Genomic DNA, 27,151 nt, shown 5'->3' with positions numbered 1-27,151 from the left:
CGGCGCAACCGGATGACGTTTTTAGCAGCTTTGTAGAACTGGGCCGCCATTTTTTATGACGTTTCACACATGTTGCTGCATCGGATTGAGCCGTGTTTGAAAACGGTGAAGTGTACAAGTTTAGCCTGAGTGTGAGGTATGTATTCATATTAATACTACACAATAACAACGTTAATAGCTTTTTATTTTAAAAATTGTTCATTATTTGTTTAAAAATAGAGTTTTAGCGAGCTGAGAGTTTTCATAACAGTGTCCCACATGTCCTCTCCAGCTGCGGTGCCATGAGGGGAAGAGTATTATTATTATTATTATTATTATTATTCAGGAATATAATTTAGTTTACTTAATTCATCAGTGTTAAATATTTCTGTGACGTTTTGCATCAGATTCCTGAGGGACATGTTTCAATGTTTGTTTTGAAGAAGAAGAAGAGAAACCTTTATTTGTCACATGCACAGTGAAATTCATCCTCTGCATTTAACCCATCTGAAGCCGTGAACACACACACACACACACACACACCCAGAGCAGTGGGCAGCCACACCAGAGCACCCGGGGAGCAGTCAGGGGTTCAGTACCTCACTCAAGGGCACCTCAGCCCAAGGCCGCCCCACGTCAATCTAACTGCATGTCTTTGGACTGTGGGGGAAACCGGAGCACCCGGAGGAAACCCACGCAGACACGGGGAGAACATGCAAACTCCGCACAGAAAGGCCCTCCCCGGCTGCGGGGTTCGAACCCGGAACCTTCTTGCTGTGAGGCGACCGTGCGAACCACTACACCACCGTGCTGCCCAATGTTTGTCTCATCTCATCTCATTATCTCTAGCCGCTTTATCCTTCTACAGGGTCGCAGGCGAGCTGGATCCTATCCCAGCTGACTACGGGTGAAAGGCGGGGTACACCCTGGACAAGTCGCCAGGTCATCACAGGGCTGACACATAGACACAGACAACCATTCACACTCACATTCACACCTACGGTCAATTTAGAGTCACCAGTTAACCTAACCTGCATGTCTTTGGACTGTGGGGGAAACCGGAGCACCCAGAGGAAACCCACGCGGACACGGGGAGAACATGCAAACTCCACACAGAAAGGCCCTCGCCGGCCCCGGGGCTCGAACCCAGGACCTTCTTGCTGTGAGGCGACCGTGCGAACCACTACACCACCGTGCTGCCCAATGTTTGTTTTGTTATAAAATTAATAAAAGGAAAATGAAATTAGTTTTTATAGCCAAGTGACAAAACTGTAATGTAAGAGCTGATAGTGTAGATTTGAAACTAATCCCCAGGTCCTTAGTCATACTGTCTAGAGTTTAGTGGTGAAAAAACACAAAACAAACAAAAACAAGAAGCCATTTTGTTTTTTGGGTTTTGAAGACAGAAGAAAGCTGATCCAGCTGCTGATCCTGCAGCCCACAAAACCTTTCACATGGCTACATTTTAATACTAAAATTTCACTCAAAGGTGACACACACCGATCAGCCATAACAGCATGAACACGGTCAGGCGAAGTGAAGAACATTGATTATCCCATTACAATGGCTGAAAAAGTTAATGCTGACACCTTTCTGTTTTAGTCAGCATTAACTTTGTCAGCAGGTTGTGCTACAGTGGCTCTTCTGTGGGATTGGACCATATGGCCTAGCCCATGCGAATCAGTGAGCCTTTGACACCCATGACCCTGTCATCGATTCACCAGTTGTTCTTCCTTGGACCACTTTTGTTTGGTACCAACCACTGCATACCAGGAACACCCAACACGATGTGCCGTTTTGGAGACATTAACTTCAAGAACTGACTGTTCTCTTCTTGCTGCCTAATATGTGCCACTGTAATGAGAGAATCAACGTTATTCACTTTTTCACCTGTCAGTGGTCAGTTTTAATGTTCTGACTGATCGATTGGTGCAGAATGAAGTCGGAAAAAAGAAATGATAAAAATGAATGTAACCGAATGCACAAGGATACAATAAAAGATCAAAGTACAAAAAAAATTGTTCAATTTACACAAATGACACACACAATACATAAAACAGAATTAAATAAATAAGAAAAAATAATTTAAATAGTTTTAAAATATTTAAATAAATAAAAAAATACAAAGAAAAATAAATACCCAAGCAGAGGAATCACCTTTAATTAAATGGCAAATTAAAAAGAGGCGAGGTTTTTCCCCAAAAAATATTTTTCAGAGTAAGTGTGAATGCTGAATACAAAGTGAAGCACAATAAGAAAATCAGGCTCTGTTTATTTTGGGACAGTGAGTATTAAGTATTACTTTACACATTATCCAGACCTTCATGAACCGAAATCTGTTTTTACCCAGAAATAAAGTTTGAGGTTTTAAAGTCTCTCCATTTCTAACCTCATCTCCTGATGGAAAAACACCATTATTGAGCAAATTGAAAGAAAGACCTCTAACAGGAAATGAGTTCTCACTTTGATTCTCATCATCAGCCACGTCAGTCTGTGTCTCATCACCTGGCAACGTTGAAACATGAGCCTCATCGTCGCCTCGTCACTCCACCGTTCACACTCGCGTCACTGTGGAAACTAATTTCACTGACTGGTGTTCAGACTGTCTTTATTCAGCCATTTCAACATTTAAACAAAGAGCGTGCAAGCGCTTTAATCTGCTCTGGTGATGATGATGACATTTTAACAGTTGCTATAACTTTAAGTTTCCTTCAGGACAGAGACAGGAGTTGATTCCTGAGTCTCATTAATGTCGAGAGAGAGAGAGAAAGAAAAAAAGAAAATGTTTGTTTCTAGCTGCTGGAACAGGAGCTAACCTGTTTCATGCAAGTCCCACAACATTAAATGTAACTATAAACAGATAAAACGCATGACGTGTCGTTCTTTAACAAATGAAAAATTAGTTAGAGGAATAAAACGCTTCAGGATGATCCGTAACAGCAGCCTGTCTCCGTTTCATCACCTCACACCACCACACCGTCGTTAATTAATTTCCTAGAAGGTCTTAGATCCTGTATTATTCCATCCACATTCGCTGGATATGAGCAATTGCGTGCTCTGATTTGGCTACTCTACTACTAGGATATCCGCTCATATACCATGAGTAGAGAAAAACAAAACGGCAGAGCGTGTTACTGAACCAACCGAGGACAAAATAAAAAACTCGACCTGAAAACAACCCCCCCCCAAAAAAAAGGAATGAAAGTATTTGATGGTAAGAACATATCTTTTTTTATTTTTCAAGAATTATTATTATCGCACTTTTCACAAATCGCTCCTGTCATTTTGCCAGTTTGTTTACAACCCCGATTCCAAAAAAGTTGGGACAAAGTACAGATTTTACATAAAAACGGAATGCAATAATTTACAAATCTCAAAAACTGATATTGTATTCACAATAGAACATAGACAACATATCAAATGTCGAAAGTGAGACATTTTGAAATTTCATGCCAAATATTGGCTCATTTGAAATTTCATGACAGCAACACATCTCAAAAAAGTTGGGACAGGGGCAATAAGAGGCTGGAAAAGTTAAAGGTACAAAAAAGGAACAGCTGGAGGACCAAATTGCAACTCATTAGGTCAATTGGCAATAGGTTATTAACATGACTGGGTACAAAAAGAGCATCTTGGAGTGGCAGCGGCTCTCAGAAGTAAAGATGGGAAGAGGATCACCAATCCCCCTAATTCTGCACTGACAAATAGTGGAGCAATATCAGAAAGGAGTTCGACAGTGTAAAATTGCAAAGAGTTTGAACATATCATCATCTACAGTGCATAATATCATCAAAAGATTCAGAGAATCTGGAAGAATCTCTGTGCGTAAGGGTCAAGGCCGGAAAACCATACTGGGTGCCCGTGATCTTCGGGCCCTTAGACGGCACTGCATCACATACAGGCATGCTTCTGTATTGGAAATCACAAAATGGGCTCAGGAATATTTCCAGAGAACATTATCTGTGAACACAATTCACCGTGCCATCCGCCGTTGCCAGCTAAAACTCTATAGTTCAAAGAAGAAGCCGTATCTAAACATGATCCAGAAGCGCAGACGTCTTCTCTGGGCCAAGGCTCATTTAAAATGGACTGTGGCAAAGTGGAAAACTGTTCTGTGGTCAGACGAATCAAAATTTGAAGTTCTTTATGGAAATCAGGGACGCCGTGTCATTCGGACTAAAGAGGAGAAGGATGACCCGAGTTGTTATCAGCGCTCAGTTCAGAAGCCTGCATCTCTGATGGTATGGGGTTGCATTAGTGCGTGTGACATGGGCAGCTTACACATCTGGAAAGACACCATCAATGCTGAAAGGTATATCCAGGTTCTAGAGCAACATATGCTCCCATCCAGACGACGTCTCTTTCAGGGAAGACCTTGCATTTTCCAACATGACAATGCCAAACCACATACTGCATCAATTACAGCATCATGGCTGCGTAGAAGAAGGGTCCGGGTACTGAACTGGCCAGCCTGCAGTCCAGATCTTTCACCCATAGAAAACATTTGGCGCATCATAAAACGGAAGATACGACAAAAAAGACCTAAGACAGTTGAGCAACTAGAATCCTACATTAGACAAGAATGGGTTAACATTCCTATCCCTAAACTTGAGCAACTTGTCTCCTCAGTCCCCAGACGTTTACAGACTGTTGTAAAGAGAAAAGGGGATGTCTCACAGTGGGAAACATGGCCTTGTCCCAACTTTTTTGAGATGTGTTGTTGTCATGAAATTTAAAATCACCTAATTTTTCTCTTTAAATGATACATTTTCTCAGTTTAAACATTTGATATGTCATCTATGTTCTATTCTGAATAAAATATGGAATTTTGAAACTTCCACATCATTGCATTCCGTTTTTATTTACAATTTGTATGAAGTTTTTATTTATTGAATTTGCAAAAAATAAAAATGCTCCATTTCTCAAAATGCAGTGACTGTGGATCGAATAAAACAGTTATTCTGTTCGGTGCTACGCACCTCGTCGGCTATCAGCTCATGTACGACTTGATTTCATGAAATCACTTAATTTTCTCTCAGATCCTCCGTGACTGAGTTTTATTCCCCTGACGGCTGCATGTGCTGCTGATGGACGTTATTGTTTCGTCTTTCCGATAAGGGTGTAAGCTCCAAGCCCATCTTTCATACCAGGAGCAGCAGCTGGTCTTGGCGCCGGTCAGAGGTGTGTCGAGGTCCACATCGCACCTGTGCTGCACTTTTCCGGTCGACTTGCTCTGTTAAAATCTGCCATCACCCTCTCAGCCTGCGTCCTCCTCCTCCTCTCTCTCTCGCCAGACGACTGCACTTGTCAGACTCTCTCTTGTCAGCTTTGCCTTTAAACTGCACCAGCTGTGGGCTTTTATTGAAGCTGCCACGCGTCGACGCCGGGCTCTGATCATAATCACGGTTGTGGCGCGAGGGCAGGAACCGGAGCGATGGGTTTAAAGCCTGCGACTGGTGAAGCTGAGTTTGACTCGCCTCAGTGCCGTCACTTCACTTCACACACAACACGCGCGGCCTTGTTTTGGCTACAGCGAGACCTCACACTTCAACACACTGCAGAGGCGCTGTGTAAACATCTGGAACATCAGCATTCTTCGGCCTGTTTTAATTCACCTACAGCGTTGTTTATACACACAGCCGTGGAGGAGCCACGAAGATCTTTACTGGTTTAATATTTCAACAAGATACAAGTTCGTAAAATCGTAATACGCAGTCGTACGCAAAATAAGGCGTAAAATATTGCGTCACGATATTTCAAGACGTTTCTACAATCCCTGATGTGAGCCATGGTCCAGTAATCCTGTGAAGTCTCAGACTGCAGCTGCGAAATAAACCTTCAGCGTGATCAGCTTCGTGATTTAATGCGTACGAAAGTTTGGGAAACGTGTAACAGATTTAAAGAGGAACTGAAGGCAAATTTTTTTATCAAAATTCTATTTATCTCATTTTATTAAATAATAGGAATGCATTTTGATAGCTATTTTGTCACTGCTATAGCAAGTTATGAGTGTTTGAAATTTGCTCTGTAATATCAGTGTTTTCCCCAGAAAACAATTAAAGCCCTAAATTCTGGCATGATAATACACAGGCAATTGAGCGCCGACGGTGTGAAACTAGGGGGGTCTGGGGGCATGCCTGCCCGGAAAATGTTTTGAAAATAGATGCTGTCAAGTGCATTTTCAGGGTCTCTGAGAGGTTTTAGATAGAGGATTATAGGATCGAGTTTACCAGTGTTTCAGTGATTTCTGACCTAAACAGTATTTAATGTAAACACATCTGAAATTTCACCTTAAAGTTCAACATGCAAGTTAAACTGTTTTGTTATAGATTACTGAGGTCTACGATCGACTGAAAATCTACAGGATCCCTTAATTATCTATGATCAAGTCGTGTTGTAACAAAAATGTGCATGAAAATATGACCAGTGGTTTGCTCCATCTTATGCAACCCAATGAAGAGAATCGATCATCATGACCTCCTGTTGATCACAAAGGGATCTGAACCGAAGACCTGCCACCTTAAAATAAGTTGCTGTATTACTGTAACTGTAATGATTTAGAATGTTTCTGATGCAATTACCGTAATATATGTATAACTAAGATACACTGAAAAGAAAAGTCAGGCATCTGCATATTATAAAGTTTACATTTTGGCACTTTATTAAATGGACTAGATTAAGATTAAAACATATTTAAAGGAACAGTCCACCGTACTTCCATAATGAAATATGCTCTTATCTGAATTGAGACGAGCTGCTCCGTACCTCTCCGAGCTTTGCGCGACCTCCCAGTCAGTCAGACGCGCTGTCACTCCTGTTAGCAATGTAGCTAGGCTCAGTATGGCCAATGGTATTTTTTGGGGCTGTAGTTAGATGCGACCAAACTCTTCCGCGTTTTTCCTGTTTACATAGGTTTATATGACCAGTGACATGAAACAAAGTTCAGTTACACAAATTGAAACGTGGCGATTTTCTATGCTATGGAAAGTCCGCACTATAATGACAGGTGTACTAACACCTTCTGCGCGCTTCGGCAGCGCATTGATACGGAGCTCAGATATCAATGCGCTGCCGAAGCGCGCAGAAGGTGTTAGTACGCCTGTCATTATAGTGCGCACTTTCCATAGCATAGAAAATCGCTACGTTTCAATTTGTGTAACTGAACTTGTTTCATATCACTGCTCATATAAACCTATGTAAACAGGAAAAACGCGGAAGAGTTTGGTCGCATCTAACTACAGCCCCAAAAAATACCATTGGCCATGCTGAGCCTAGCTACATTGCTAACAGGAGTGACAGCGCGTCTGACTGACTGGGAGGTGGCGCAAAGCTCGGAGAGGTACGGAGCAGCTCGTCTCAATTCAGGTAAGAGCATATTTCATTATGGAAGTACGGTGGACTGTTCCTTTAAAGGAAAAAAAAACTTAATTCATACATTTAAGTTTGCGGAAAGATTATGTACTTAAACACATTCATGAAGAGAATTTGTTAATAAGCGTCAAATGTAGCATAACTGTGAATAATAATGATGAGGGTATTTGGCAGTGTGATGTCACGGTGAGCCTTTAACAAAAGAATAATCCGGAGCCGCCTTTTGTTAAATGGATCCCAGTGATGTCAGACTGCTAAAAATGCTTATGATTATTATTTGAAATGATGCTATATTTGACACATTTGGACAGTTTCACTTGGTGAGAGTGTTTATAAATATATAATCTTTCTGCAAACCCAAACTAATGAATTAAGTTTCTACTCCTTTAAAGCAGATTAATTCTCCTTGGCGTTTGCTCGGCCCAATGTTGGGCAGCCCTCTCATAGTCCGTCTCGCTCTCATCCATGCTGATGTGGATCAAATTGTCCAGCGAGTGCTTTTTGAGCCAGTCGCTGTGATCAGAATTGACGAGGTTTTTGTTGTCGTGACAGTTGTCTGGTTTTGTGCGCCATCACTCACGTGGGTTTGTCGACGTTTAGTCAACCAATCTTTGATCGAAGCCATAATGATAATAGACGAGGTCAAACTTTTGTGATTAAAATCAGTTGGCAAATTAAAATTTGTCCGTCCGGTGGGGGACGACATCGGCAGCCAATGAGATTGCTTATAACGAATCGGAAAAATCCGGGATGTCTGACGTTTTCTTTCGATGTTTTTATTGGACGGTCTGAACACGTGATCTTGACATAGCCAACAGATTACAGTTTGTTTACATCATACCACGTAGACGTATTACTTTGACAGAATCAACTCAAACACTGGGGAAAAAAAGACGGCTTGTTTAACACAAATATCAATCGATATGTAAATGGATCTGTTATTTGCTCTCCTATGTATCTAGTTACTTATGGGTAGGAAATTTTAACGTATCGGTATAAATCTAAGCGTATCGGATTTTAAATAAAGCGACTAAGCGTATCAGCAGGCAGAGCAAGCGGATCGGGCCCGATACGCTAAAACGCTTTGGGGAAAACCATGAACATATCAGTCCATATGTCAAAGCAATGGCCATAAACGAGATTCTATTTTTTTTTAAATAATTTTTATTGAAAATAACAGCAACAAAATACAAATACAGTTATTAATACAAACACAAACAACAAACCAGGAGCCAGGGGGAGTTTTCAAATAAAGACATTAAATAATGAGCACAAATGAAAAGTTTTAGCAGCTTTCTCGTTTTTCAAGTCAGAGATTATTTTGATCAATTGTGCAGTTTCCTTTTCGAAGGCTATAAATGAAGGTTTTGAACGACTAAGCATGGCTTTATGAATCTGGTATTTTCCTAAAATGATCAACAAATTTATGATATATAACTTTCTGTTTTTTGCTTTTGTTGTTATGGAAACCAAACAGTACATATTTCCAACACAGAAAAATCAGAGTCCAGCTTGGCTGTAATGTATCGGCTTATAACGAGATTCGCTGAGACCTGTGCGAGACATCGTAGGACGGAAGTAAAACATACAGCGGGAATCAAAGTAACCAACATCTGCCACCGTTCCCTGTGTCCGAAATCACTCACTTGTTCACTACTCCCTATAGACCCTTTTCAGTCACGTGACCTTCGTAAACGCGACCGCCATTTTGGACATGTAGTGGACTTCGGCTCGAATCGGTTTGAATGCGAGGAAGGCGACAAACATAAAAGAAAAAGGAGCGAGATGCAGAAAACTGTATTTACTAGTTTACTGTAATTATGATCTGGCAGCTATTTACACCAGATCCAGTGTAAATAGCTGCCGGAGCCAACGTCCGAGCTTGCCGGAGCGCGCTCCGGCCGGCCGCGAGCTAGCGCGCTCCGGAACCTCGGACGTTGGCTCCGGCAGCTATTTACACTGGATCCGGTGTAAATAGCTGCCAGATCATAATTTCAGTAAACTAGAATGGAATGTTAACAGCAATGTAATGCCTTTTCTGGCTAATTTTATTCGTCTTACCTCCAACAAAGTGGTCACTACACAAGCGCCGGTACGCCGCTATCCATCTTCTCCGTCGGTCAGCATCTACCGGGATCCGATAAAATGATAACCCTTGCCTTGTTTGTTGATGGTTACTACATCCAGGTGCACAACAATATAGTGGCATGATGGAAGTCTTGCTGAAAATAAACACTTTCTTTGCTGCCGTTTCTCAATGTTGGCTGTGGTAAACTACTGGTAGTACATGTCCAAAATGGCGGCCGCGTTTGTCGTGACGTCACGTGAAAAGGGTCCATATAGGGAATTACTATATAGAGGACTATACAGTGAGCTCATTGGTAAAATGTAAAACCGCTTTCGGACACTCCTCCGTCGCGCTGGTATTTACGTCATTACTGTCGCACAATTAAAACGTGCCAGATCAGTCGGCTGGTGGGTTTCAAAATAATAAATACATGCATGTGTTTTTGTGATAAATCCATATTATACTGAGCGCATTTCACACATTAATCACTACAAAGTACCTGCAGCTTTCAGTTCTTTTAAATCAAGGCTGAATCCTTTCTTCTTTGCCGCTGCCTTTTATTAAATCACATTTGAGACTTTTAATTAGGTTTCTTTCAGTGCGACCGCAATGCATGATGGGATGTATTGCTTTGGTTAGTGACCATCATTGTACACTACTTTTCGTGATGCATTATGGGATACTTTGAGTGCACTATATAGGGTGTAAATAATCCTCACTAAGCAGGGATGAGAGTTTTCCGCTTTTCGGCGGATTTCCGCTTTTTCTGAGCGAAAATCGATATTATGCCAAATCCATTGAGATGTTTTTTTCATTGAGGGGGGTTGGGGTATGTTCCTTCGTGATACTCAAGCGTACGACGATGTTACATGTTTACATTTTCGCCATTTTTAGTCTCGCGGTAGAATACGTGTTATCTACAATGTAATTGGCCAAAACATCGCTGGCGAGAGCATGATAGCCAATCATAACAGTTCTTACAAGAGTGTGGGAGAGAACAAAAGCCAATCATAACAGTTCTTACAAAAGTACCCGCATCTGTTCTATTTTATCGAAACTTGCACATGTTCATCGTTGCTGCGCTTCAAAAATGCGTTTCTCTTTCGTATCGGCTTTTTTACTCAAAGTGCCGAATATAATTGACAAGCGAGACGAAGCGAAGGTACGTGAAATCGATGCTGGTATAAAAAACAGAGAGAGGACTGACAAGCTCTTGTCTTTGGCCAAAAAGCTGAAGAAGTCGTCGAAATGATTAAATGAAAATGAGAAGCGACTGTGAACTATAAATAATTGTATAAAGTGTACATAGACATTATCCCATAAACTTAGCATTCGTTTGATTTAACACACTGAACATGGATATGATGGTCAGTAAATCTGAATTAATGCTGACAGTTTTGAAAACTTAAATATTTCAAAAGACTTTGAAATCATATGCAACTAATGAGGACACAGGGTGACTGACCTTTTCTCCCTAAGAAATTTTATTTAATATATGAACATTTTGATAATTAATAAAACTTGCGTTTAATGTGAATTTAGTTTGTCATTTTTGTTGATCATAAATTATAACCATACCCTTGAATGTAGAATGTGATTTTATTTTGAATTCAAACAATACTCCTATTAATTTGAAACATTTTCATGTAAATATATAAAGACAACAGATTTTTTATGTACTACAGCTCAGATTGCAGGAAAAGTGGTTTGTAAGGCCTTATTTTTCAAAATTTTCCTGGGGGGGGGGGTATCCCTCCCAGACCCCCGGCTTCGGGCGCCATCTTGTTTTCTGCTTTTTTGGTGACCACCCACTCTCATCCCTGACTAAGGTTTTGGACAGCACTACAAAATGGCGAACTCACTATATAGTGCCCTATATAGTGAGTAGGGAGCGATTTCAGACATGGGATGTCAAAAGACGCGCGCGCCATCTTTCGAATGCTGATGTAATCATGCTGGAAGTTTTGTTTGTTTTGATAGCAATCAGGAAAGTTTGAAAAAAGTAGGCAGTAATCGTCATTTAAACTTGTTTTTGTGCAATATTTCGTTTGGAAAACAGTTTTCAAAATGGCGGCACTGACACCTGGCTGACACTTCACGTTTTGAAGTCTCGCACAAGTCTCGTGAAGATCGCGCGGATAAGCGACGCCTGCCGTGGACCAAACGAACTAAACTCAACATGGCTAAAAACCAAATAGGCTGATAAGTATAATATTTAATTGCAATTAGTTGCCAATACGAGTCACGATATAAGGTTACTAAAACCCAAAACGCAATTGAATAACACGTTAATTAAGAAATAAAGCAAGTTTAAAAATTACTTCAGTTCCCCTTTAAAGAGGGAAGCAGAACCTGAGCAGATCTGATTCTGGAGTTTAGAACCGTTATTAAAAAATGTTCAACACAAAACACACAATATCTCTGAAGAATGTATCGTCATGTGATTCATTGCGATGTTGTTGTTATTTTGGGGTCATCACTTATCTCTAACACTGGATTTACTTTCCTGAGAGTTTATTCCATCATTCCGGATCATTCCTGCTCTCCTGGACACATAATCACTATGTTTGCATGCACATAGAGAGAATCGAATTTCTGCCATTGCTCGACTGAAATCGAAGTTCAAATTGCCATGTATACACCTTAATTCGGCTGAAATAGAACCGAACTTGATTTCTCGGAATCGAGCTACACGACCTAGTTTATGCGATTTCTGCCGAGCTACTTTGTGCATGTAAACCCTATCGAGCTAGTTGTCAAGCTACTTCCGGAAGTGACGAGTGACGAGACCACAAGCGGGAAACACAACAGCCTCGGTCGGCATGACAACAGTAGTAGCGAGCAGCAGAAGAGGTCAGGAGGAACAAACAAAGAAGAGAAAATGGCGATGTAGAGCTCTCTGAAGTGTGGGTGGAGCACAGAGGACGGCAGGACAAAGCTTCTGGTACTAATAGGCTTTTTATTGTCAGACTTTTCAGTTTAACAGCCTACTTTTATTCTTGAGAGAAAAACACACACACGTGCGCGCTGTGTTCTAGTCCCGGGATGAGCTCTCCCCTCTGCTCTCCCTCTGCCTCCTTAAATAGGGCGCGGTTACTGGGAAGACACACAAACACAGGTTAATTACCGTCAGGTGAAGTGATTCTGCCACTCACCTTCCCTGGCTCCGCCCTCCTGTCACAGACCGGCGCTTGACCACGCCCCCACTGCCACAGGCAAGCAGAAACGTGCACTTCTGGAGCAATGAGGAGACAGAGTTCATGCTCATTCAGCTTAAGGAGTTGAATATATTAAAATTCATGGACGGGAGAAAAACGCGCAATGGAGAACACGGAACTGATAACTTTGTTTACACTCTTGAATAGCTCTTCTTCATGACGACAACCGGAAGTGTACCAACACGATGGGGCATGTAGCGCCACCTGTGGCTCGGGTGCACAATGCACCTCACACAATAGCCCGATTTCATTGTGTGCATGTAGGATTGGATTTCTCTGGCACCCTGCTGGGACCTTCAGCTCGATTACCGACAGCAGCTCGATTTGGATGTGCATGTAAACGTAGTCAGTGTTTACTTTGTAAAATTATTTCTTCCTTCCTGTTTCATCTGTGTATGAAAGTCACAGTGATTTGCGCTAGCTCTCAGCTCTAGGGTCACCGAACCCTATAGATCCAGAACGGTAAGAGATGGAGAATGACGCTTAGTGAGGAAAAAAGCCTGTTTTTCATGGATCATTCCGGTTCGGTAATCCAGATCAGCACCAAAAGTCATAGTAATGTAATTCAGCCCAGAGAGATTCTTCATGTGAGATTTGGTGATGATTGGTTAAGAACTGAGGGAGAAATAGCGTCCAAAAAACATTAGGAGAAGAAGAAGAAAGTAGAAAGATTGTGAGTGAGAGCGCTACTGCTGCTAGCACAAATTAATAATTTGTACATTAATATAAAATGTATTGAATATAAATGAATTAAAGACTATTTAATTTTTAGTGGTGTTTGTTTCTAGCATGCATTTCTACAATTTGTGTATATATAGTGGTTTTACATAGTGGGTTTTATTTGATGGTTTTATATTATAGTTTTTGTTTGATAGTTGATGTGATGTCAAATGTCTTTTACCAACTTTAAAGCTAGACGGCCTTTTGATTTCATAAACTCGGTGAAATTTAGTTCCCTCTGAAACGTGGTGATTGTGATATCTGTTTATTTCCGTAATATCTCACAAAATATCAGGCCATTCTGTGGCTGGGAAGTTATTTAATTTGAGGGGATTAAAGCAAATAATGTGCATGAAATCGCTCGCTTGGCGCAGTCAAGCAGACAGAGGAAGTCCGTGTGCGCATGCGCAGGTTTACCTTCTTCTTCTTCTTTTGGGTTTTACAGCAGCTGGCATCCACAGTGCTGCATTACTGCCATCTACAGGTTTCCCTTTGAGCGTGCACTGACAGTTCCATCATTCTGTCGCTAAACGAACAGCTGATCACACCGAGGTGCTCGCTGAGCGCCCATATTTATTAGTTTGGTCCTGCGTTTCCTTTCCTTCGTATATAACATAACGTCTTTTCTTCTCGCTTTTAGTTACTGTAGTCCTCTTTCACGTTTCATTCGCACACTCACGTCCTCCATTTTTCTCTCCGGTTTCAAATTTGTATCCCACAATGCCTTGCGTGAACGGGGAAAGCCCACCATGTGATGCATGACGTACAGTAGTATCTTGAATTGGGTCATGGTGAAGCAGGAAAAAATAGCGGACAGTTTAGGGCCACGTGGAGATAAACTCATTAATTGTTCTATTTTAAAAAATGTAATAAAATTGGAAGTCTGTGATTCGAATTCAGTAGCTTTCGGTCACTAAACAAAAATAATTGGGTGTCGGGGAAAATTCTTTTTATGACCTACACTTAAAACCTAAAAGGCAGTCCAGCTTTCATAAAGATGTAAATGTAGACGTATCAAAGGTACACAGTGAGCAAGGAAGCAATGTTGATGTTGTTGCGTGTGCGCACACCACACACACACTTGTCACATGGTGTGTGTATTCACGGCTTTACGTTTTAGCTTGTTTACCAAAGATCACTTTTTCTTTCCTGTATTCTTTTTCTTTGAGTATCAGCTGATATATTTTTTAAAACTAATCCACAGCTTTCACACGGCAAATATCATAACAAATAAAGTAGAAATAGCTTAAAAAATACATCCTAACAACATGTACAATAAAAATACCATCAAGTCTCTTTATATGACTTTTTTTTTTAATAAAACATTTTACATTTCCAAAGAAAAATCGTTTCCAAAGCCCAATCTTTTTTTGTCTTTTCCATTCGCTACAGGATCAGATCAGTCTTTATTTTTCTCTCTCTCATATGTCCAATCTCCCTTTACCTTTTTTCTATCCTGGGTATTGGATCAGTGCCGTCTCTAACCAAGCCGAAAGAATCGGATCTGCGAATCGGAGCTTTGGTCCGGTTTCTCGCCTGTTGTGTTATTTTTGTGTTGAAATGTGATCGTTGTTAAACAGGATTCTCTGAGTGATGCTTCACTCCTCGATACTGTACGCTCCAGTAAAATGCTTCGTGTGTGTGTGTGGGGGGGGGGGGGGGGTCATTAGGGGTTGTGTATCGTTAATGTTAAGGATGTGGACAGATGTGAGTCAGGCTCTGATGCTTCTTCGATCAGGAACAGCTGTCCTGTTTATAATTTACGGAAAGATCCTCAGAAGAAACTCTGAGAACTCCGTTCTCCACACTGAGTCACGTCCAAGACCATTAGGAGATGAGACCACTCACTTGGTGGCCGTCTTGGCCACGCCCCTTAGCTGGCGAGACCTGCCTCTTCGCAACAACAACTTCGTTAAGAAGAGAGAGACTCGTAATTCCTGAACTGAGACCTGAGACAATGTCTCACTGTTCAAATCTGATCTAAGTCTTCTGGTTTTAATGATACAAACCTTTGTTTTTGTTTTAATAGCGGTTTCCATGGTAACCGTGATCCTCAGCTCCACCTAGGAGTGGGCGATAAGACAAAAAACATCGTATCCTGAAGGCATTTCTATAGTACATGATGTGTGTAGCACAGTGTAAGAGTTCATATGGACAAAATTTAAATGTCGAATAATTTATAAAAGCGATAAAATTAATTTTATTTGACAAAATAAATGACAGCTATCACGATACTTCAGGAAAGCATATTGTGACACATCACAATATCAATATTATCACCCAGCTCCAGGGGAAACTTTTTTTTGTGTGTAATTTTATTTCTTGTACATTCTTCCCGACAAATTAAATTACCGTATTTTCTGGACTATAAGCCGCTACTTTTTTTCTAGGTTTTGAACCATGCGGCTTATACAAAGGTGCGGCTATTCTGTGGATTTTTCTTCCACCGCTAGGGGCGCTCTAACCGGAAGTAGAATCAAAAATAAGATGGACGAAAAATCAATGCAAAGAAGAATTAGCAGATCTTTAGCAGATAGAACACGCACGACAAATTACTAACTGGTAATTATTTTCAAATCCAGCGAAGATGATTAAAGTGACTTGTGGTTTCAAACACAGGAGAAATGAAGGTAAATAAATACCGGTTATTTTCTCTTGGTTCTGTTCCGTTTTAATCAGCAAAGTTGCTGCCGTGTTAAAAGGCACTGTTCGGAAAGAATCTGTTCAGGTACATACATGTACATTTACAGTACAAAATCGTTCTGTACATGCAGTAAATATCTAATTTTTCAACATAGATATCTGCGGCTTATAGCCCGGTGCGGCTTGTATATCTTTTTTTTAAAAATAGAGTGGATGCGGCTTATATACAGGTGCGCTCTATAGTCCAGAAAATACGGTAAATTGGTGGGGGTTTTTTTTTAACTCAGAAAAAGGCGTGGCTTCTTGTAATACAACCACCACCATGTTTCTACTCTTACGATCATGTCCGAGCATTTAGGGAAATTATGACATAAAAAAATCAAAATATACTGTAAAATGCCATATTTGTTTATTATTATTATTATTATTATTATTGTACTGTATATGATTTTCGCCCCCTTGTGGCGAAAGGGAGTCATTACAGTAATCCAGTGAAAAGATTTGTTCATTTGTTCTTGAATAAATTACAAATGAAGAAAGACATTTAAATGTTTTGTGTCTGAGACGGATCAGTTAAAATGATAAATCATCTCATCAGATTTTCAGATATGAATCTGTGAAATAAAGGTAATAAATAACACACTATAAATTAAATGTGTGCCCTTTCCTCTCACATGTGTTCTTATGTCCAGACATGGCGTCTAGCCGTCTAGGCCTCCTGCGTCCGCTGCTCTGCTACATCAGAAGCCCCGTTGTAAGCAGCGTGCGAGTGCCTCCTCTCACTCAACATCTCTGCCCCCATGTTGTCGTCTCTCCACTTTGTTCCAGCCGCCATTACGCTACGAAGAAAAGCAAAGGTAAGTGTAGTGCCTGCATCGCTCGTCTCGCCGTGCAGAGCGTTTCAAAGAGCCGTCTGTGAGGGCGAGCTTGGTCTTGAGCCTTTGTTCTGGGAGAAAATCTCAGCTCTTCAGTTGTAGTGCTTGCTTAGGTTCAGTGGAGTGGCCATATGAGAGGACGGGGAATTCCTCTCGGACTTGTCTTGCTTTCATATGTAATGGCACTGATGATCTACCAGCATGCAGGCGACTCCTTTCATTTCTACATCAGAAATCTGCAGAATAGCTTTAAACCCTCTCTCGTCTTCTCTTCTCTCCTCTTCTCCTCCTCCACACCACCTCTCTGTGAAGCAAAAGCGAAGAACCAGACGGCAAAAGTGAGCATCAACGCCGCCCTGGTGGAGGACATTATCAGCCTGGACGAGGTGAAGGAGGACATGGCTGCTGTGCTGGTTATGCTGAAGGACGACTTCAGCCGCAACCTTGGGATTAGAACCTCACCAGGTCAGCGTTATTACCCCTACACACACACACACACACACACACACACACACACAGTTCTCCTTTCGTAGAAGAGTATCATTCCTGTAGTTCCTGTACTACAAGCTCGGAACCATGATGATGTGAGACATTCTATATTTTTGAGTGTATAAGCATTTATTATTAATTTTTCCGTGTGTGTGTATTTACTTATTTATTTATTTTTAACAACTTATTTTATTTCCACTCTGACTCACTGATGCCAGTCTGAAACTACAAGAAGACAAGAATCTGGTGATCATCTTCTCAACTGGGAATTATTACTACATCCAGTAAACATTCTGTTAAAAAAAATCCCAGGCAGCTGAAAAGTTCCCAGGATTTTCTTAAAAGGTTCCTGAGATCACGACAAGGTTTCAGAACCAGTTTCTGGGTTCCTTAACCTGTGTTTCTGAAAATGTTCCTCAATGGGTTTCTGGGGATCTTCAAAAAAAACAAAAACCTCACCATCAGGTTTCTGGGCTCCTGCAAATACTTTCTGGAGTCTGGAAAAGACTCCTGAATAGATTCCAAAAAGCTTTCAAGGTTCCATCAACAGTTCCTGGTTGCCAAAAAGCTTCTGGAATCCTGGTTGGGTTTTTGAAATGTTTCCATGGCTCCTGGGTTCCTAAAACCGTTCCTGGGTGTGTAGGTGTGTATGGTTTGCCAAAAGGTTCCTAAGTTCCTAAAAATCTTTCTTAAGGGGCTCTTAAAGAGGCTCCTGGCTTCATAAATGGTCCTTTTTTTAATACAAAAAATGTTAAATGTTCAGGAATAGGTTTCTGAACGGGTTTTGGGACTCCAAATGTTTAATGTTCCTGAAAAGGTTCCTGAGGCTCTCAGGTTCCTAAAAGAATTTCTCAGTTGAGAAATTCTCAGTTGAAAGTCAAACCTGGAGGACGCTCTGGACTCTTACAGTAATGCTTTTATGGCTGAGGACTACAGCTGACTTGCTAACTTTAGGACTGCAGTTGTCATGAACAGTTTTGCACTCAAGTTTCCATCAATGAAGAGTTTATAACATCAACGAAACTGACTTCATGTTAAAACTGTTAATGTTATAGTCATGTTGTCTGTTGTTGCCCAAATGAGGATGGGTTCCCTTTTGGGTCTGGTTCCTCTCGAGGTTTCTTCCTCGTGTCGTCTGGGGGAGTTTTTCCTTGCCACCATTGCCACGGGCTTCATCATTGGGGATAGATTAGGGATAAAACTGGCTCATGTCTTGGGTCATTCAGATTCTGTAAAGCTGCTTTGGGACAATGTCTATTGTTAAAAGTACTATACAAACAAACTTGACTTGAGTTGATGTTTCTTTGATTCCTGATTTGTCAAACGGGCCAGGAGTTTCTCAAAGGCTTACTGTGTTCCTGAAAAGATTTATGAATAAATTCTTGGGCTCCTGTATGAGTTCCAGGAGGTTTCTCAGTTGTGGAAAAAGTTCCTGAGGTTTTATGAAACAAAAAATGCTTTCTAAGCTCTGAAAATGTTCCTGAATGAATTCCTGGGGTCAGAAATGATTTCTGGGTTGAAGGAAAAAGGTAGCCGCACGTGTGTGAGAGAGAGAGAGAGAGAGAGAGAGAGAATCCCAGTAGCTAAGGGAGAATCAGGGTTCCTACAGACCAATCTGAGGCGTCTTTAGGAGTTGTGGAGGTTATGTCAGGGTAAAGCAGCATTGTTCCACCTCGTGCTCCCTGAGGAATTACTCCACAAGCATCCATTCACTGATCCATTCTGTTGTGGACTATTGTTCCCCGAGGTGGGAACCTTCACCGTGTTTGTGGTCATTCAGGGCCAAATCTGATCTCCTCAGACCAGGCACTCACTCAGCAAGGTGGATGCTCTCTGACCTTTTGACCTTCTTGTTGTTGTTTATCCGCCTCTCTTGCTCTTTCTCTTGCCATTTTTGGGAAAGCAGGCAGGAGGACTTGGATCTGTCTGGCGTCTGTGCTGGAGGAGAAACCTTCCATGTCATGCATGACATCATTCCTTTAAGTGGGACTGATGGTCATCTGGGGCTCATTACTGAGTGTTTGTGTTGTGGAGGAGGGACAGAGAGTCACCTTCGCTGTGGGAAGGGCGTGACGAGTCTGCGAGTTAATGCCGTGACCCAGTGTCTGGTCACACTGCTGTTCTGGAAGCCTCATGATGGCATGCCTTTTATCTCCATCACAACACTCCTCAAGTTAAGCAGGTGAGCTTCACTACAGCGTTATGTTCTAACCTGAAGACTGCTTCAGTTCAATCCCATACCCAAGCAGAGTGTTCCACAAAAGGTTGCTGAATGAGCTAGAAGAATTTCTAGGTTGCTGATCGGTTCCTGCATGTGTTCCTTGGCTCTCTGAGAAGTTTCCTTCATTCCTGGGTTGACGGAATGGTTCCTGATTTGCCGAAAAGGTTCCTGCAGTGAATAAGCACGTATACAAAGGTCTGCGTGAGTTAAAACAGCAGCTCTGGTTGAATCCGGGTTCAAGAACCTTCCTGATTTAACTCCTTAGCTTGTTCTACAGGCTGGAGTAATCGGGCTTTCAAGTGAAACAGAATAAAATTTTAATTAGAGCTGGGTGATTTGTCCATCATGATAAATTGTTACAAGTGAAGTCCATCAGGACCTAACAAAACGTCCTGAAGATGTTGGAAGGATGGAATGGTCCCAAATCTCCTGGTGCAGAACTGAGATGAATATTTAAATGTAGTGAGCTGAGAAAGGAATCTCTGGTTTGAAGAACATTTATCAGTGAATATGTTCTTTATCTGAGAACTGTGTGACCTTTTGGGCGTTTCCGCTGGAGAGGGTACGAGGTGATGGCACCACCAGGAAGAGCTCAATTGGTTAATAGCCTCCTGGTTGATCCTCATCGTTTTGTAATGGAGGAAACGGCGGTCTGAGTCGCGGGAAACGTTAGCAGATGTGAGACAGACCAGGTATCTCATACACACACACACACACACACACACACGAGACAGGGACTTGAGACGCACTCGTCTAGGCCACGGCCAATCATGATGCACGAGCCGCAGCCAGCAATCGCTGTTGCTCATAGTCGAGGCACGCGCTGTTCCTAATGACAAAATGGAAGTTTGGTTCTCTTTAAAATCACATCTGTGATTAGAACTGGCTCGGATTCCGATGGCAGTTTCACAAATGGAGTAATTCTTTTCCAGGTACTGCCTGGAAGATCGAGACACGGGGTTATGCAAGAAAATGGTATAAATATGGAGTTTTTGGCGCGCGCCTGGGTCGAGCAATAGGGAAAGAAAAAACCATCCGAGTGCAGAAAGAATGATGGTAGATTGCAGCGTGTCTCGCGTAAGACAGCTAGTGAGGTAAGACAGGAGAGACAGCGAGACGAGGAGCCAGTGGCGTGTGAGGAAATGCAGATGAGTGGAGGAGACGTGTTGGCGTGAAGCTCTCGGGTTCTCCGGTTTGAGAAGGAGCAGAGCGAGGAGGAGGAGGAGATGGAACCGCTTACTGAGAGAACGAGTCACGAGCCAGGCCTCGCTCTCCGTTTCCTGATCGTACACTCAAATTAAAGAGGAAGGAAAAACGAGTGCAGAGAAAAGAGACAAAAATACCTCTCTTTATACGTTTATGCAGTAAAGTGAACTCTGTCTGTCTGCTCTCATGATGTCCTGATTTATGAACTTTTATATCCTCAGTTTATATCGTCTGGAATCCTGGACTCTGATTGGTCAGGAGGTTTTCTGCAGAATTAATGTCCTCGTTGCTATAGAGATGATGTTTACTGAACATTTATGGAAGGAGTCTCCAGTGTCAGTGATTTGGAACGATCAGACGTGAAGCTCTAACGTTCCAGAATCTTCAGTTCCGAGGAGTTTCTTCTAAATCGGATGCTATAAACGTCTCTGAGCTTGTTGGCTCCGTTAGTCTTGTAGCTTCAGCGTAAAACTAAAGAAATGCCGATACTTGAATGTCAAATAAAATTCGACCAGTGTTAATGCGCGATCTGTGTCTTTGTGTTTCTGTAAACAGGCGCCTTGGATCACATCACGGTCAGCACCAAGGATGGAAAATTCCCTCTGAACCAGCTCGGACAGATCTCCATGAAATCTCCACAGCTCCTCATTATCAACATGGCCAGCTACCCCGAGGTACACTGGGCATCTACAGGGGGTTTGGGGTCTTGAACTGTCTCTGTATCTCCCAGACCCTGCAGTTCGGGACAGCCGTGTTCTCCTGTTATGTAAGAATTGCACTCAGATGTTCGTTTAGAACTGGTAAAGAGAAGAGAAAGGAAAAAATACAACTAAAAAGAAAATGCGGAATAAGAGAAAATATTGTGTGTACGTGGGAAGCGCAGAAGAAACCTGACGGGAGAAGAGGAATGAATTCGAGGGAAAAGATGATTTTGAAAATTGTTTGGTGTTTGATTCATCAATCTGAATATCATCTGACCCGAGCGTTCGGAGTCCGGGTTCTGAAAACAGAGAATGATGGAGCGAGGTGGTGTTGAGAGTGAGGCAGTTTTCAGAAAGAGAAGGGGGCGGAGCGAGTCGGTGTGCTGATGGAGGGGGTGGAGCGAGTCGGCGTGCTGATGGAGGGGGCGGAGCGAGTCGGCGTGCTGATGGAGGGGGCGGAGCGAGTCAGCGTGCTGATGGAGGGGGCGGAGCGAGTCGGCGTGCTGATGGAGGGGGCAAGTCAGCATGCTGATGGGGTGGAGTGACTCTGTGTTGATGGAGGGGGTGGAGCGAGTCGGCGGCCTGAGGGGAGGGGGCGGAGCGAGTCGGCGGCCTGAGGGGAGGGGGCGGAGTGAGTCGGCGGCCTGAGGGGAGGGGGCGGAGCGAGTCGGCGGCCTGAGGGGAGGGGGCGGAGCGAGTCGGCGGTCAGTCCTGCTGCCTTTGTCTCTGATGAATCGTTGAGGAAAAGTTCTTTGATCTCAGAGCGATTGAAGCAGAGTCCAGGAGTCTGTCAGAGATCAGGAAATGACCGCACACTGCCCTCTACAGCACAGAGCTGCTTTCTAACACACACACACACACACACTATCGCATTCTGTTTTTCTCTCTGTTTGTTCTGTCTTTCTCTCCTGTGCCTGCTCAGTTCCTGATAAGTTCCTGATAAATCTCTCTCTCTCTCTCTCTCTCTCTCTCTCTCTCTCTCTGATGGATGGCTTTTCCTCTTGGATTAAAGGTTCCTGAATGTTTCAGGGTTGAGTTTCACTCTGTGGCTCGCTCTGACCGAGCAGGATTTCACTCGAGCTGGTTTCTAAACTCAGGGTTACGTAAAAAACTGAAGTTAACTGAACTTAATAGAATCTGCAGAATAAGTTGTGATTTTTTTTTTAAAAATATTCTTTATCTTCATTAATACCTGTCAGGATTTTTTACTCAACATGAGAAACGGGTGTCAGGCTCCAGACGTCCGGACGTGTCTTGGCGTGGAATCCCCTCATCCCGTTGTTGATTATTTTCCCATAACATCCTGACACAGGGTGGTGTAATCCCTGCTCGAGTGTGTGTGTGTGTGTGTGTGTGTGTGAGAGCACCAGATTATGCCCCAGACCTACACAAAACTAACACAGAGGTGACTGGCCCGGCTCGAAGGCAAACAGCTTTATAATGATCCTAATCCATTACGTGAGCCTGCGCCAGAGACGCCGTTGTTTTCCCGTCATTCATTACAGCGGCGCTGAAGTTGCAGGAAAAACCCTCCGAGTGTCTTTCGTGTGAGAGTTCATCAAAGAGCAGCGGTTAAACGCTTAAGCCTTTTCTCGCTGTCATTAGGGGTGTGTTTACTTTAGCTCCACTTTGCTTTGAACTCTGCTTTTTTCCTTTCATTCATTCTTTCTTTTTTTTTTCTCATCTTGCTTATAAGGCATTACCTAAACCCAGAGTGTTCTTCACCATTAGAGGCAGAACTGCTCAGGGAAATAATGATAAATGAAATTCAGAGAGCAATCAAACACACACACACTCCGTATCGATCATCCAGCGTGAGAGGAGCTCGGGGGGGAAAAACTCAACGCTTTTGGATCCGTTTAGGGAAACAAGCCACAAAAATATCCACCTTTGTGTGAGAGTTCCACCAAAATACAGGAAAGAAAAAATCCTCACGCTGTTGAAGTTTGCTGCATGTCTCAAACCCCTGCCAGATGTCACCAGATGTTTTTGTGTGTAAAGTTTAAATGTGTCAAACATCACAGTTCTATCTGTGGGCTTTTATTTTAATAAATAAATAAATCACTTCCTGAGTGAGCAGAAGGTTGTGTTTGGATCCTGAAACTGGATTATTTTCCTGATTTAAAGGGTTTTTTATTGATTGATTTATTTGGGGGGTTTTGCACAATAAATACATCTCTAATCTGTTATTACATTACTGACTTTTGCACAAACTGATTCACCTGCAAAAAGATCAGACCGTCTCGAACATTCTGGATGTTTTTATGACGATTTGCCGAAACATGGCAAGAACATGATGTTAAACTAAACAGCAGTTTATAGTGAAATGATAACGAGTGCATTAACAGGCAAGTGTTTAACTATAAACATAAAAGTGAAAGGTGGGGGGGAGATGGGGTAGTTCAGCAGGACCTCGAGCCTGGTCAGGGTCAGTAAAGGTCAGGAGGCTGTACTGCAGCCCGTCAGCCGTCTCCCAGAGGAGTGTGTGTGCTGACAGTGCCCTGCGGCGCGGCTGTCTCTCTCTCTCTCTCTCTCTCACACACACACACACACACACACACACACACACACACAAAAAGGACCCTGCTGTAGCTTCACTATAGCGAGATGCTGCACAGTTCACCTCAGATCAAAGGCGTGTGTGTGAGAGAGAGACAGGGAGTGTGTGAGTATTTGAGTCTTTGTGAGAATCTGAGTGTGTTTGTCTTTAATGTTGTACCACAGGTCTGAGAGAAACATTATTTCAACCTCACTGTACAGTAATACGATACTGTATACCTGGACGAGCTGACTAACATCTGTTGAACCTTGAGGGGTGTGTGTGTGTGTGTGTGTGTGGTAGTATTTGAGTCTTTGTGAGAATCTGTGTGTGTGTGGTGTAGTGGCAGGTACAACAGCCTTCGCCGGCGGTCATTAACACCCACCCGTGTGTGTGTGTGTGTGTGTGTCCATCCTCAGGCCACAGCAGCAGCCGCCCGTGCTCTACAGGAGAGCAGCATGAAGTTGAACCCAGAGGTGGAGGGCAACATCATCAGAGTCCCCACTCCTAAGTAAGTGTGTGTGTGTGTGTGTGTGTGAGAGGACTGAGGGCTGAGATTTAGCAAATCATTTTCACCTTCCAGTGGCTTCTGTGCTCTCTCTCTCTCCCCTGTCTGTCTGTCTGTCTCTCTCCCTCCCCTGTCTGTCTGTCTAGTCTCCCCGTCTCTCTCTCTGTCTGTCTATCCCTCACACACACACTTGCTCTTTCTCTCTCACTCCCCCATCTGTGTCTGTCTCTCTCTCGTCAGATAATAAATGACTGGAGCATCTCGGTTCTCCTCCTCACGTCCCTGTTGTAACATCGTGCGCGTGTCATCTCGGCGCCGGCTGCGTCTCCTCGGCAGTGCCAGGTGCTCGTCTGGCGGCGGATTTCGAATGGGCCAGACGAGGCGTCCGCAATCAGCACAGCCTCCTCACGCACATTTGCATGTGCAAAATACAGAGTGCGCGGCTTGATTGGATCCCAGTCACTAATTACACACATTGTTTGCAGTAAACACGCGCCGCTCTTGGACTGTTTGCAGAGCGGCTCATTTCAGAGCTCTAATTAAGGAGGAGCAGCAGATGAGGAACTTCTACACCTCCCAGGAATTAGAGACGCACACTTTCGCTCGGGTTCCTGCACTTTTTGATGTAATGTGGCACGTCTGGTGCGTGTGTGTGAACCCTGGTCAGATTTATATTTCTGAAAACTTTCCTCAAATGAAATGTTGCACAGAGAATATCACCAGTGACGAGTGACATTCTCTCGTTTATGGTTTCTACAGATTTATTCTCCTGTGCTGTTAGAACGTGTTCCACACTCCTGTGAAGTCTTTCCACTAGGTTTTGGGGCGTGGTTCTGGGGGGGGTCATTCAGGACACTCGAGTTCTTCCACTAAAACCTTCACACACACCACACTTTAACACGAAATGTGTTTGAATGAAAGTGTTGTTTTTGGCCATTTTGTAAAATGTTTGAGTAAAAACACACTGGTGGTGCAGAGTGTATGAAACAGTCTACTTGATGATTGTGTATGTGTGTGTGTGTGTGTGTGTGTGGTTGTCAGGGTGACCCGGGAGCACAGGGAGAACCTCACTAAACTCGCAAAACAGTTCAGCAACAAGGCCAAAGAGTCGGTGAGGAGGATTCGCTCCAACGCCCTGGCGCGGGTGAAGAGGAGTAAAGAGGGCGTGTCCGAGGACACCATCCACCTGATAGAGAAGCAGGTGAGAGGTTTTTGCGTTGCTCAGAAGCTGCTGATTCTGACAGACGTCCAGAAGAGTAAATAAACAGACGGATTAATTTATTCTCTTAGTTTAAACTCAGCTTTCAATTCCAGTTATGGATTTATTTCTGTCTTTTCACTTCAGATAAAAATAAAACTCTTTCCTGTCAGCATGAATGTAATTAACAGTTATTCCACAAAATCGAGTCGTACATGAGCTGGAATATCTGTTTTATTCTCTCCATAATCACTGGATTTTGAGAAACTGAGCATTTTTATTTTTTGCAAATTCAATAAATAAAAATTTGACATAAAACATCCAACAAAATCATTTCCACTTAGAATGTAAACAAACCAGCGAAATGACCGGGAGCAATTTGTGAAAAATGCGATAATTCTTGAAAAAAAAAATTTTGTTCTGACCATCAAATACTTTTATTCCATATTTTGTTGCTTTGTTTTGTATTTTTTGTGGTTTTGTTCTCGAGTAAAGTTTTTACTTCGTCCTCAGTTGGTTCAGCAACACGCTCCGCCATTTCATTTTTCTCTCCTCACGGTATATGAGCTGATAGCCTAGTAGTAGAGTAGCCAATCAGAGCTCACGATTACTCATATCCAGTGAATGTGGATGGAACAATGCTGTTTATTCCTTGTTTTGACCAAAGGATCCATTATGTGGTCAGAATAAACCCCAGCTCAAGGTTTTAATCCGTTTTAAAAATAAAACTAGGATCAACAAATCCATGATCACTCCAGAACTGTTTAATTACATCCTTTTTGGTTCCAGACCACGCAGGATCAAAAGTGGGATGTGCTTTAAACCAGAAATGCTAAAATATTTGTGAAGTATTTGTTTATTTCTGATTTCTGTCCCAGATTCAGCAGATGGCGGACACTTTCTCAGCAGACATCGACAAACAGCTCGCTTCTAAAACCAAAGAGCTCCTCGGCTGACGCGGATTTCCTCACCAAGATTTCGAAAGATTTATTTTGCCGGAAGCTGGACATCACAAAATCTATTTAACGGACTAAATATAAAGCAGCGTGTTGATGAAACTGGACTGTGCTGGGGCGTTAGTTGTTTGTGTGCTTTCATGACTCATAAACAAACTTCGCCGTGGCACGGTAGTGGCGGTTAGCGGCCACGCCCATCCTCACATCCTCAAACGAACCACCGAGAGGACGGATGAAGATGAAGTTTTAATGTGATTCAGGGTTCCTCCCTGCTAATCAGCACGATGCCACGCTCACACAGCCGCAGCATTTGTCTCAGAAAGCGCAGAAGCAAAAAAGGAGAAGAAACTCCTTCAGCTCTACAGGATGGAGCTCGTAATCAGGTGTTTGTTTCCTCTACATCGCCACTGAGACAAAAATGTTCTATTTGTTTGTGAGAATAAAATCTCCGAAGCAATA

General features: G+C 42.6%; 1 protein-coding gene across 1 annotated transcript; it reads left to right on the top strand.

Annotated features, from left to right (window-relative positions):
• The first annotated feature begins 65 nt into the window (after positions 1 to 65).
• Positions 66 to 27,151, top strand: mrrf (mitochondrial ribosome recycling factor). Its single transcript, XM_060908870.1, has 7 exons — positions 66 to 136; positions 16,692 to 16,856; positions 17,187 to 17,339; positions 21,346 to 21,464; positions 24,450 to 24,541; positions 25,580 to 25,739; positions 26,615 to 27,151. Exons 2-7 carry the CDS (start codon positions 16,694 to 16,696, stop codon positions 26,690 to 26,692), a joined length of 765 nt encoding a protein of 254 aa, XP_060764853.1. The 5' UTR covers positions 66 to 136; positions 16,692 to 16,693; the 3' UTR covers positions 26,693 to 27,151.

Source organism: Neoarius graeffei, chromosome 25 (assembly GCF_027579695.1).
Source record: "Neoarius graeffei isolate fNeoGra1 chromosome 25, fNeoGra1.pri, whole genome shotgun sequence".
Lineage (NCBI taxonomy): Eukaryota > Metazoa > Chordata > Actinopteri > Siluriformes > Ariidae > Neoarius > Neoarius graeffei.
Note: the sequence above shows the minus strand (reverse complement) of the source record. Positions and strands in the feature narration are given on the sequence as shown.

Excerpts from the sequence above, each read along its gene's own strand:
- mrrf (XM_060908870.1), top strand. The coding sequence starts at position 16,694 with ATGGCGTCTAGCCGTCTAGGCCTCCTGCGTCCGCTGCTCTGCTACATC. Across the intron at positions 16,857-17,186 it reads CGCTACGAAGAAAAGCAAAG|CAAAAGCGAAGAACCAGACG; the intron begins GTAAGTGTAGTG and ends CTCTCTGTGAAG. Across the intron at positions 21,465-24,449 it reads ACATGGCCAGCTACCCCGAG|GCCACAGCAGCAGCCGCCCG; the intron begins GTACACTGGGCA and ends GTCCATCCTCAG.